This window comes from Phytophthora sojae, assembly GCF_000149755.1.
Source record: "Phytophthora sojae unplaced genomic scaffold PHYSOscaffold_1, whole genome shotgun sequence".
NCBI classification, from domain to species: domain Eukaryota; phylum Oomycota; class Peronosporomycetes; order Peronosporales; family Peronosporaceae; genus Phytophthora; species Phytophthora sojae.
Window position 1 is genome coordinate 1,260,340 of NW_009258115.1, and position 13,100 is coordinate 1,273,439.

At 48.2% G+C, this 13,100-nt stretch overlaps 3 protein-coding genes across 3 annotated transcripts; 2 read left to right on the forward strand and 1 right to left on the reverse strand.

Moving 5' to 3' along the window:
• Nucleotides 1-2,573: 2,573 nt before the first annotated feature.
• On the reverse strand, nucleotides 2,574-2,768 carry PHYSODRAFT_421526 (hypothetical protein; the record flags this gene model as incomplete). Its single annotated transcript, XM_009515817.1, has 1 exon — nucleotides 2,574-2,768. A coding segment is annotated over one exon (195 nt), but the record flags the coding sequence as incomplete, so codon positions are not given.
• Nucleotides 2,769-4,007: 1,239 nt separating this feature from the next.
• On the forward strand, nucleotides 4,008-4,316 carry Avh1b-63 (Avr1b-1 avirulence-like protein; the record flags this gene model as incomplete). The annotated part of the gene is made up of 1 exon (XM_009515818.1): nucleotides 4,008-4,316. The coding sequence occupies one exon, from the start codon at nucleotides 4,008-4,010 to the stop codon at nucleotides 4,314-4,316; it is 309 nt and encodes a 102-aa protein (XP_009514113.1).
• A 2,543-nt stretch (nucleotides 4,317-6,859) lies between these two features.
• PHYSODRAFT_390023 (hypothetical protein) lies at nucleotides 6,860-7,102 on the forward strand (the record flags this gene model as incomplete). Its single annotated transcript, XM_009515819.1, has 1 exon — nucleotides 6,860-7,102. A coding segment is annotated over one exon (243 nt), but the record flags the coding sequence as incomplete, so codon positions are not given.
• Between the last annotated feature and the right edge of the window lie 5,998 nt (nucleotides 7,103-13,100).

Genomic DNA, 13,100 nt, shown 5'->3' on the forward strand with positions numbered 1-13,100 from the left:
GCTGCTCGCCTCGTAGTGTGAGCCAGCTGCGCTCGTGTACTCCTTCAGCATGGGCCTGCTGGACACACTCACTGTCACGTACTCGCTACAGTATAGACTACTTTACTCCTCTCGGTTCGCACCGTAGCACCTTCAGCCAGTAAGTACACGCTGGTGAGCCTCGGCGTTGCATGTTGTAGTAATACACCCTGGAGCGCATCCCGTGCTGGTCGATGATGATCGCACAGACTGTGCATGTCTGTGGTAGGTCGTCAATGATCTCAAGCCATCAATGTTCTGGAGCGCTGCTGCCTCTGACGATACCCTGACTATCTGGAATTGTTGTTGGGCTAGCAGTCGAGATTCACATTCGACCTGGTGCTCAGAGCTATTCACAATGTGCCCAAATATAGCAACCGTATGGATTGGTACAGTGTATGTGCATCAGGTTATGTTCAATATTAAAGGGTGTAATTCGTAGTTCAGGCCTTAATCGAAAAGTCAAGAGCTTTTGTCGACGATTACAGCTCTATCGTAATACAGCTAACAATTCCACACTCACGGAAGCTGTGGGCACATCTGAGTTATTATCTTGATCATCAATTCGATGATCGCCTTGATGCGACAAAAAAGAGGTTGCTGTGGTGTCGAGCATTACTGTACGCTGCAATACGTCGTTTTCGACGTGTCTCGGAACACCTGTGGTGTAAAAAGCTGATACTGCATCAGTACTGCTACTGATGCTAATTGCTGTAACAAGAGCGGACTGCGGCCCGCGTTATTTCAAGGGCGTGCCGCAGGTCCCTTTCAGAAGCTGTGTGTCCGACTAAAGTTGCCCCCATAAACAGGCCTCCCTAATTAAGGGAAATTGGTACGATTTCCCTCGCAATACCTATATTAAGGCGCCCGCTCATCACTCGCAAAAATATATGAAAATCTGATTTTTACCCCTGTTCAAATTGAAACCGGAGGCCCCCGCAACAGAGCCCTTAACGCACTTATTCACTGTATTGAAGATGCACTATGTAAGGGTGACTCCACACTAAAGTAGGATTTCTAAACTACATACCATGCTCCGTGTAGATCGAGCGCGCCCTACGAAGGTTGCCAAGAAGCTTTGAGCCCCCCAAAGCGTGCTACAGCAGCGTCACGGTGTTGAAGGGGAACCGGGACACTGAAGCGGGACACATTCGGTGGCAAAAGGTCACATTAGGTCCGATCCGGTGCAAATCGGTCGTGGGACATCCCCTAGCATTTTCGATAGGCTGGCCCTACAGCCCATGTTTCGGAATAGGGTTAGGGATAAATGCATACTAAAACCAAGTAAGATCTCCAAACATGTAAAACATGTGGACATCCATGTTTCGGTTTTCAGGACGGGTGTCATGGCACCCAAATCTATTGCAAATCCCTGAGAACTGGGTAATCGAGCTGCTAAATGCGGCTCTACCTGTCCTTTAAACCTTTAGAAGGCCGACCCAGCGCTAGGCAGGGAACTGTAGACCTAAGTCTTGCTTCGGGGCTACGTTTGCGGGTTGTTCATGCTTCTCAAACGCCACTGATGCCGATTTGGTCTCTGCATCACGATAGATTTGCGAGCCATTTCACCCCCTCCAATCCGAAAACATGGGCTGTACATTTTCCGTTTTCGATACACCCAAACGAACAGCACAGCATGTGCTGCATCTTAAAAAAAACACCTGGCACCTGTATGCCGCATACATAAAACACATACAGTATGTGTTCTCTCAGCGACCACGTTCGGGCGTTGAGGGAAAAAAATCCAAAAAGTTTTGTGGATTTGAAACCAACAACAGTACCTACAGTAATCAGTCTGGTGGGATGGGAGGTCTAGGGTATCTGTTACACGCTATTTGACAAACATACTTCATTTTCAACAGATTCTACTCAATGAGAAATGTCTGTTATAGGGGTCTGTGGTATTTATTGGATAAAAATTGTCTTGCCTTCAAAGTACGAAAATTGCACTTTTACGCAAAATTGAAGATCAGACTAATTTCTGTAAGCACTACTGTACTAAGGGTCCTAGTGTCCCTGTGGGTAAGGCCCACGAAGATCAAGCGTTCCACTGAGGGTTCGAGCCTCGCCCGGAGCGATTCCCATACAAAAGCCATGTAAGTCTATTTCCGACCCCCTACTACCTCCATCACTACATCCCCTGGAACCCCCTAAGTAACCCCCCCAATGGAACTCCCGATTAACCACTGCAACTGCATCCCCTCAAACCGCCGCCTCACCACGACCCCAGGAAGGGAAACCGATCAACTAGGAATAGTTTAGGGTAACCCACTTAGACGACAAAGTGCTAGCTTCCAGCAGGCTCCGAAATAAGTGCCTAAATATACGCCACCAGGTCAAGTACATGTGGCCTTCTCTCTCTGTTAAGCACTGTACTACGTACATGTATGCGGGTCAGGGCTGGTAAAACCTGTCGATTTTTTGAAATGGAATTAGGTTTTTGGTTTTACCTTGGTTTAAACCAATAGAACCTAGTTTTAATGCAAATACTACTCTTCACTACTGAGTTCTTGGTCATTCTCGTAACTATCGCCGTTTTCGCGCTTGTAGTTGTGGTTGGCCTTGATGTAAAGAAGCTTTTCGATTTTCGGTGCACTCAGCGCATTTCTAAGTTTGTTGTGAATGAAGTTTCTAGTCGAAAACGTGCGCTTGGATGCAGCACTCGAAGCGACTAAGCTGAACACATTCAAAGCCAGCTCTCTGAGTGTCGGCCACCGCGAACCCGTTGTCACCCAAAAGTCGTATACGCTTTTCACCTTCTCTTCGAGCTCCATATAACGTCGATCTTGATTCGTCTTCATCTTATTGCAGTACACTTGGAAAGCAGTCAGCTCGACGCTCATATTTTTGCTTCGTGTGGTGTCACGAGTGATGGAGCTGGTATCAGACGCAGGAAAGTCGACGATAATATCTTTTTAAGTCGCGATAAGCAAGCTGAAGTTCCTTCAATCGAACACTATGATGTCTAATTCTGTGGCACGTACGAGCCTCATACCCAGGATACTGGAACCTGATTGGTCGACATACTGTATTCGGCAGTTGTGATTGGCTACGAGAAGGTAACTTCAACTTGCCTTCCTAGCAACTGTTAACCACCTAGTTTTCTGGTACCCTCCTAACACGCGTCGAAGTTAGAAGCTAGGACGTCGTGTACTTGTTGATAAAGCACAATAGAACAGATTGGTCAAGCTAGTTTTTCTAATTCCAAGTCAACTGACTCTGGGAAAAACCTGTTGGCTGTTTTGGTGGCTAACAGGTTTTACTATAAAACCTATATTAAACCTAATGATTAAACCCGATGTGCCAGCCCTGATGCGGGTGTTCCTCTCGGGCGTCAATAGCACTCCTATTGCGAAACAGGTGAGGGCATGTGCTTGCAACAAATGTACGAAGCTACGCCAACTCAACCCCTTTTCCCAGCCTTGGTAAATCGCCAATGGCATGCGAAGAATAAAAAAAACTGGACACTCGACGAAAAACCAAAGACGTGTACAACTGTACCTACGGTGCCATCTCATACATCTTCGGTTCTTCTGCTTAAGCAGCTGTGCGGTACTTAGTAATAAGTACCGTAAATAACGGCGAACATGCAACGCACGGCGAAGATGCAACATTACCGCCAAATTACTACAAATACTGGTATTTTATCTTGGCTTCAGTATTGTATGAACTTTTTACAGCTTTTTACGAGTCAATTGACTTTTTACATTTTGACTTGAAAGCTTCTTTTTTACGACGTTGCATCTTCGCCATGATTTACGGTACTAGTTACTCATGTTGACGTACGTACCGGCTCATAACCACCACTCCATTCACGTCCAGTTCCCGATCGGGCCCACTGGGCGTGGTTGTAGAACGAATGAACGTGGGCCCACCTCCGCTCACTCCTCAATTTCCTCTAGAACCCTCAAGACAGCAGCTCCTACGACGCCGGCACCAACGTAAGCGCGATCTCTACCTCTTGAACGGATCGAAGCCCGAGTACAAGCATGAACCTGCGATCTGCCGCGCTTGTTTCCATCGTGGCTACCCTCTACGCCTGCTGCATCGCTCAATCCTCCGCCACCGCCACGGTGTCTGACCCGGCTAGTGCGATTCATTCTCCAAATGAGGCCCTCGTGGTGGGCAAGCGATTCCTACGCACGCCCGTAGCAGCGGTCGATAAGGGCAAGAGCGAAGAGAGAGGGCTGGATTGGTTTACCTCGAGTGCTGCCAAGGCGCTGAAAGCCCAAAAAAGAAAATGGATCAAGAGCGCGGAGATTTACGAGGATCTTGTCATGCACCAGAGGACTACGTAAGACGTGTACTCGGCCTGGAGGGAGTTCGGGGCTTCGCCGGGAACGATTGAAAGAGCGATGGCGAAGGTTGGCTACGGAAGCGATGATTTTAAGTACATCGTGAACGGCTACAAGGATCACCTGGAGCACATGAAATACGTTCAGCTGCACTAGACCGCTTGAGTATCTGGATACACTTGATGTTTGCCGCCAAAAGAGAAAAGCCGTAGCATTTTACGGTTAGCTGAGTCTCAATGCAAATTCACTCTTTCTCCTATTTGCGTTTTGAATTGAGATATGCGCAAACGCAAGTCAAACGCTATCCTTTCGAAAACAGAAAATGTCGAATAGTTACGTTGTTAGTCTCTTCAATGCCCTACTACTCGTTTATACTGGGAGCCCAGCGGAGACCCGCAGACGGGGCTCGTAGTACAGGGTAAGTCAAGCATGTGGGGCTGCCCGCTTCGCTTCGCTCGACGAAAAGAATTTCCAATTTGAAATTTATGAAATGGTTAAGATTACGATTGTCCAAATTCGCAGTTCGATTTTTTTTATAGAAATTTTGATTTGTGATCATCGCGCGACATGCCGGAACTTATCAAGAGCCACCACAAAACTAGCACAGAGAGCGTAGTAAGTAACCCTCGCGCCTAATGTTTTTGTTTAAGTCTAAATAGTGACTTCAGTTAACACGGCAACGCACGCATCAAACTAATACTTCGCAGTACATACCATAGGTCCACCAAAAGGATTGCTGGAGAGGGGCTGTCCGAAGTGCACGCTGTACACTATCGGGCTCGCCCCCATGCCCCGCTACGTAAAAGGAAACGAGGATATTCGTGGCGGCAGAAGGAAATCAAAGAAGCGAAGTGAGAACGAAACCAAGGGATTAGCATCAATGAACATTCCAATTCAGCCTTTTTAGCTCGGGCGCTTTTCTCCCCCGAAGAGCAAGAGCTGCCTCCTTGTACTGATGGTTCCGTGGGACAATAAAATAAAAAATGTATTGTAGGTTTCTTTCTGTCGTAATCATACCATCCCACCAATAATCAAATATTTTTCTGGGATAGGAAGCAAAGTTAGTGCTGCTATCGCACACCAAATAGGATTATATCCGTGGTACATCAAGTCAAACGATGACTCCTCTTGACATTTAACCTGTACATTTTCTTAAAACTGGTACGGCTCCGGTGCCGCACTGGGCCCGTTTATATGCGTGGGCAGATCGAACCGGTGTGCTACCGACGACACTGGTATGAATCATTACAATTATTAAGCAGGGTACGGATGGACGAATTGAAAAAACGTGAGGCGGATTGTAACAGCACTAGCGACAAGCATTTGCATTTTCTACTAGAAATTTTCTACAAGCTGCAAACAGATTTTAGCCAAGGTTCGCATTTTTAATTTTGTAAAGCATTGCCGGTTGATATCTGGCATCTACAGTTTAAGATAAAAAAAATCCAGACAGATTTTGCGGCTGCGAAGCAGGCGCAGGAGATGACAGTAGCTAGTAAGAAAATTAATTAATAAAAAAATAAAAGGGATTCAAACCAAATCCTATTATCCCAGCCTTCGCGGAGCCCTAGTAGTGGAACAATATAGTAATAATTGTATTGAGCTTATCGTTTATCTTGATATGTGTATGTAAAAAAAACGACAAATATTTGGCGCTGACAAAGCTCAATAATACTCATTGCAATACGCCTACTCCCAATAATCAATTATGCTAGTGGAACAATACCGTAATAACTGTTTTTTAATTATTTTTCGGACCCTAATTCCACTGTTGGATCCACGCTTGACCTATCTTCCTAGCGGCGCTGCCAAGTTTGGCTTCTCTCGTATGTTTCGTCGTCGTTAAAGTTAGCCACGACTCCGGCACTGCCCACTCGGTGGGCGATACGCATCACCTGAATCGCCTGAGTCTTCCCAAGCCAAAAACAATTAGTTTTCCCTATGACCCATTCAATCTGACATTGTAAACGGAGTCAATCTGGCGGAGCATTTTCGTCATTCAGACGAAAGCACTAGCTCTGAGGGCACTCCGACCAACAGGTTTTAATCTGCTCGCTGCGGCTGCACAACATGCACCTTTGCATGAAGTAGAACAGTACGACCTTCCCTATCCACAGAAGAACATAGGAACTCATCGCGCGCTGGAACCCGTGAAGCCGATTCTCGGTCACAAACACGAACTATTCGACCTTCTCGCCGCCATAACCGCTGGCAGCATCATCACAAAGCGAAGCAGCGTGCACACAATCGTACCAATGTGTTAACACCCTAACATCACTATGCAGCTCAAGTTTCTACTTGTCGTGAACGTGCGGCATTCGCGTCTCCCGATAATTCTTGGCCTTGGGGAAGGTAGCGATTTCGCGCAATGACCGAGCGGCGACGACTGACGGCAGCACCACCAAGAACCACGGCGCGGGTCCGGTCACAGCGCTTCCACCGCCTTCGCCATCAATGTCTTTAAACTGTATCAGCCAAGTTGAAGTAATGCATGTTCTAGTACACGGCTTTGAGTGTATAAGTCAGTGATGTATAAGTTTTGAGGGCTGAACAGCACCGATGAAAGAAGCGGTGGTATTAATACGACGTCAATTATGTCGAAAATCGCGGACAAGATCCTTATGAAGGTGAGAATGGCGCTGTGGCTCGAGTTTGGCAAGTCCGACGGCTACGTCAAGAAGGCGCTGAAGATGAAGGGGGTTCCTGGTCCTGCGCTGACGTCACACATGAACTACGAACTGTTTGTGGAATATGTGGACAAAGCTGAGAAGTATCGTCTGGATAAATGGGCCCGAGGAGCAGAGGTCGGAAAACAATATTGCAATACAGTAAATAATTGGGTTTTCCAATAAAAATCTTTATTATTGAGCGCCTCGGTTTTCAATACAATATCATATTGACCCAATTATTGACAATACATATGAAAAAAGACCGCTTTCATAGCATTTTTGACTGATGATGCCAAATTCTAGCTGCTAAGGGCATGGATTTGCTTAGCACCACACCCAAGCAAGTATTCCATACCCTAATGACTATTATAAAGGTAAGCATATATATGTCCGTTTTACCATTGCTGAAGCTCGCCGGTAGAAAACAGCTTTGTGTTGAGGCATCCAGCTTGAACCCACCCAGATTGAGGTGGACTGAGGTCGAATGAGGACTACTAGATTGGTAGAGACGAGTGGCACCAATTTAAGGCGCATGCATGCCTTGCTGTGAATGAATCACTTTACAATTCTCCAACAGGTTAACAGCCGCAGGGGCTTCGCTGAGCTACAATTGCGATTAACAACCACGAACTATGCAGCGCGAAACTACCAACCACGTTGCACCTACGTACGCTGCCGGCCTGATTCGGAGCTATGCACCTGATCCTTATGCTTATGGAAGCGGGCTTCCATCCCAGCAACACCCGACACCAAGTCCGCCCACAACCACACAGCCTGCGCCGTCGACTATGAACCGACCTGATAGCCCACTGACGAGCTGCAGAGGCGATACGACCGGGTCATCAAGGCATTCTCGATTGAACCTTTCGACGGGTCCTCTGGCCCCAGTGCTGTAGACGCTGGCGCGGCGCCGTGGCTTCAACGGTTCGAAGCCTTACTTGGGACCCACGAGGACCTACATGGAGTTCGACTATCAGACAACGTGAAGAATGCACTTTTGTTCCAGCAGCTCCAGGGCACAGCAAGCCAGTGGTATGTCACCAACATAGTGGAGCTACGTAGTTATTCGTTCGTGGAGTTAGGGCGCCGATTCAAACGCGAGATCGGATCGAAGCTGTCGAAACAGGAAATATTGATCATGGTGGCGAATGAACGGAAGCGGGGGTCCGAGACTTACCACCAGTTTTCACTTCGGTTACGATCGATGGCTGCTGCGTCGACTAGAGACGGACTGGAGACAGTGGAATCTAACAATTTCGCTTTAAGTGCCCTCATTTCCAACGCATGGCCGAGACATGCAGACTCGTTGCGACTGATTATAAACGAGGACTCTGCGGACCCACTTCGCGAAATGGAGCATGCTGTATCCCGACTGTGCGCGCTCGCAAAGAGCCAAGGTGTTGTGCTGACGCGTACGACCGGACATGGAAACCACGTCACTCGCCCGGTCGCGGGGAAGCGGAAGTCGATGGACCCGAGCGTGAAAAGGGAAAGTAGACAGCGAGAAGTCAAGCGCACTCGACGAGAACCTCGCGACTACTCCAAAGCCCGGTGTGGTGGATGCGGTGAGCTCGGCCATACGACCGGCTACCACGATCGTTTCGTAACCCGTCAGCAAGGGATGGCTCACGCTGCAGCAGCTAAGGAAGAGTCACATCACTCTGACAATGATGACCCTGAGTTCGGTAGGCAGGAAACGAGTGACGCCTCTGAGTGAAGACAACGGGAACCATGCAATGAGCTACCACCTCATCATTTTGACCCAGGAGCTCAGCGTGGCGCCCCGCTCATTGATTCTGCCTCGACTTACCACATCACCGGGGACCCGACAATTTTATCTGACCTGCATGACTGTGAAACTCACGCCGTGGAGCTTGCGGATGGACGCATGATTACGGGTAACCAGTTGGGGAAAATGATGATTGACGAGTTGCGCGGGATAGTGTTAAATGATGTCGACTACGTGCCTGGCTTCAGCCAAACGTTGATTTCGGTGAAACGATTGATCGACAATGGAATGAAAGTGGAGTTTAATGAGCACGGTTGCAACGTGTACGGCCCTCCGGTGATGCAAGGAGTGGCAACGTGCGGTGTCTACTCACTGAAGCTTCCGCGTTGCTTGGCTGCTGTTGCAGTCCAACCCAATTCTATCGACGATTTGCATCAAAGACTAAATCACCTGAACTACCGAGCGATTGTGCAACTGGCGAACTCCAACGCTGTCAAGGGATTAAAAATCGTGGGCTCGACTATTCCGAACAAACCCTGCGAAATCTGCGCGCTTAGCAAGATCCATCGTGCCGCCGCGCCTCAAGAGGCTTCAAGACCAAAGGAGTCACAAGATGAGGTCTGTCACGGGGATCTTGCAGGCCCCTTCAAGAAGAGTTACAATGGAAATCGTTACTACCTGGCTTTGAAGTGGAAGGGGCATACATCAGTGTATTTTTTTAAGCACAAGAGCGAGGCTGCCGAACACTTCCGAACGTACCTGAATGTGGTGAATCGTCGATTCAAGGACAAAAAGAACATCATGATATTCCGGTCTGACAATGGAGGAGAGTTCCTGGGGCACAGATTTGTGAAGGTCTGTAATGATGAAGGAATCACGATGGAGGAATCAGAGCCGGATGTACACCACCAAAATGGTGTGATTGAACGTGAGCACCGGACTATCACTGAAAGTGCCAGAGCAGCGCTACTACAGACGCAGCTACCCCATTACTTGTGGGAATATGCAATTCGAAAAATCGTCTTTGCACGGAATCGAGTGCTCAACAAGCGTGAACCTACCAAAACACCATTTGAAGTGTTTTGGGGACGGCGACCGGACCTGAAGAACGTGAGAGCTTTCGGGCAACGCTGCGTTGCGCTGATCCCCGATGAAAAGCGGTCCACTACCTACAAGTTCCGACCCAAAGGTCGAACTGGTGTATGGAAAGTGATCCTCAGAGGAAAGGATACTTTGTGTACGTCACTGGACGAGGTCACCAGGTCGTTCATAGTCGCAGCGTCGTCTTTCTCGAGCCACCAAGCAATCTGCCGACACCGTGTGACGATGACGAGGACCCCATGTGTGCTGGCAGTGACAGTGAGTCTGAGAATGATGGTGACGACTACAACGACCTGAATGGTGACGAGAACACGGATGCCGCCACCAATGGTACGGACAACATGAAAAGAGCACGAAAACGAGGAGGCCTCTTGCTTCACCCACGACGACCTCGTCGTTCCCACCACAATGATGCATTGCCGCTTCGACGTTCAGCTCGTATTGCGGGGCGGGCACTAAGCGCTGCAGGAGCAACGCTGGATGAGATTATCCAGGCACCACTCAATCTCCGAGAAGCGCGAGCATCACCACATTGGCCAAAGTGGGAAAGGGCTATCCTCGCTCGCCGAGATACAAGCTCTACGCGACAATGACACATTTGAGCTGGTTGATCCTCCACCGGGAGTGAACATAATTGGCACGATGATTGCCTTCCGCGTGAAAGAAGATGAAAATGGTTCTATAGAACGCCTGAAAGCACGGATTTGCGCACAAGGTTTTACACAAGAGTTCCTGAAGGACTAGTTTGAAACCCACGCTCCCGTGGCCCGACTGAACTCGATCCGCGTCTTCTTAGCGTTAGCTACGCAATTTGGATTGCGCGTACGCCAAGGCGATGTCCCTACCGCGTACGTGAAGGCGAGGCTGAAGGAGGTAATCTATGTACGCCAGCCGAAGGGATTCGATGAGGGCAGTCGCACGAAAGTCTGGCGGCTCAAGAAGGCTCTGTACGGTTTAAAGCAAGCCGGACGAGAATGGAACGCTGAGCTCAATGCTTTCCTCGTGGAATATGGATTGATTCCAACGAGAGAGGACCGCTGTGTCTACATCCACCCCGACCATGTACTCATCGTACTAATTTATGTGGACGATACCCTTGTAGGCTACCGAGATGAGTCAGTCATGCAAAATTTGATGAGCGCGCTACACACGAAATACGGAGTCAAGGACCTGGGTGAAGCGCGATGGTTCCTTGGCATTTCCCTGCATTTTGACCACGCACATGGTGTTACCACCCTGAACCAGACAAAGTTTGCTACCGAGATCACGAAGCGCTTTGGAATGGATGAGTGCCGGCCTCGAAAGACACCGATGGATAGAGGAACGATACTGTACAAGAGCGACAAAGATGAGGAGGCCGCCGGAGACGTGCCTTACAGACAAGCTGTTGGCGCGCTGTTGTATCTGGCTCGGGTAACCCGACCAGACATAATGTACGCTGTGAACCAAGTGGCCGCTCATGTCTCCAACCCATCCAAAGCACACTGGACTGTCGTCAAGAACATACTCCGCTACGTTGAAGCCACAAAGACAATGGGACTTACGTACCGAAGGTCAACTGCTGAGCCACACGTGCGCGTCTACACCGACGCCGACTGGGCCAACAATGAAGAAGATCGTCGCTCCATCTCAGGCGCCGTTGTTCAAGTTTTCGGCTTGCGCTGTAGCCTGGCAAACCAAGCGCCAGCGTGTCGTGTCCAAGTCCTCCAAGTACATTGCTGCAGACAATGGTGTAGAGGAAGCAAGGTGGACAATGTTTTTGGTCACTCGACTGATGAAGCTCAACCAGACGATCCCGATCCCCGCCGTGATTGACAACAAATCAATCATCAAGTGGCTCACCAATGGGAAAAGTTCAGACGCACAGAAGACCGTGGATTGTAATTTTTCTCGATCAGAGAGGCAGTCGACAACGGTGAACTGAAGCTGACGTACTGCCCAACCAATCTAATGTTGGCTGACACCCTCGCCAAGGCTTTACCGACGACCCGATTCCAAGAACTGCGGGAAGCACTGGATGTGCATACGTTCAGCGCTGGCGGGGAAGTGTTGAGGCATCCAGCTTGAACCCACCCAGATTGAGGTGGACTGAGGTCGAATGAGGACTACTAGATCGGTAGAGATGAGTGGCACCCATTTAAGGCGCATGCTTTGCTGTGAATGAATCACTTTTCAATTCTCGAACACTTTGAGCGACCGATAAGACACCGACCGCTATCATAATACTGTGAGCATACAACATGTAACTACGCGTAGATTAAGCCTCAGGTAGCCTTCACAGTGAAAGCTTCACTACTATATAATAAAATTTTGAATATCAATGCAAATTATGATACTGAACCGCAGCTGCTGACCTTCTTCCCCCCTAAATCGATATAACAGTATGTTTTATGCGCCAATACAATATCAATTACGGCAATATTTATTATTGTTTGTCAAATAATTGTAATATTTGTTAGGGCTTCGCAATGATCCCAATACAATATAAAACGGACCTCTGCCGAGGAGGCTTCCCTACGTACGATATCTGGGTAAAACTCGGTTTCAGCCACATCACCAGCGCGGCGCAGATAGAGCGGATCAAGAAAACTAACGTCTATAGAATCTACAAGCGTTATGTGAACGCATTGACAACGTTATTTCGACGATGGGCTTTGGGTATCATCTTCCCAAGCTCGTCTCAAATATGCGTATCCGCCCGCGTCAATTCCCGCTAACCCTATATGAGACTACGGCGAACAAAATGTTACTAACTCGCCATTGAGAGTTATCGAGATAATCGACTTTAAAGTTGACCAATCAGAATTCGTACCTATCCGGACATCGAAATTTTGAATGTGAAAGTTACTCGTAGAAAGCGGAAAAGACTTGAATGCGATTGCTTTTAACGAGAGTTTTCTGATAATGTATGCTAAGCAAATTTTGAGAAAGAATTGAAGTCACCATCGTTCAAAACGTGGTAGGATTTTGACCCTTCCCAAATGGGGATAGTTTTTTCAAGTGCCGACAACTCCTCGAATTTTCAACATTTCGATGCAAACAAGGGCTCAAAATTCGCACGACAGCGCTCTTCACGATAAAGCCACTAAATCGCGATTCGTACTTAGGTTCGTAAGTAATTTTTTGTTTGCCGCCGTCTCAATAATATGGGAAAGACTACGCGCTTTTTTGATTTTGCTGGCACTTCCGTGCACTTGCTTGGTTAAAGTTTCAACCTAAAACGGAAGGAACTGTAGCCACATGATATTATACATGTAATGCATGTAGGTGGCCACGAAATGGCGGCGC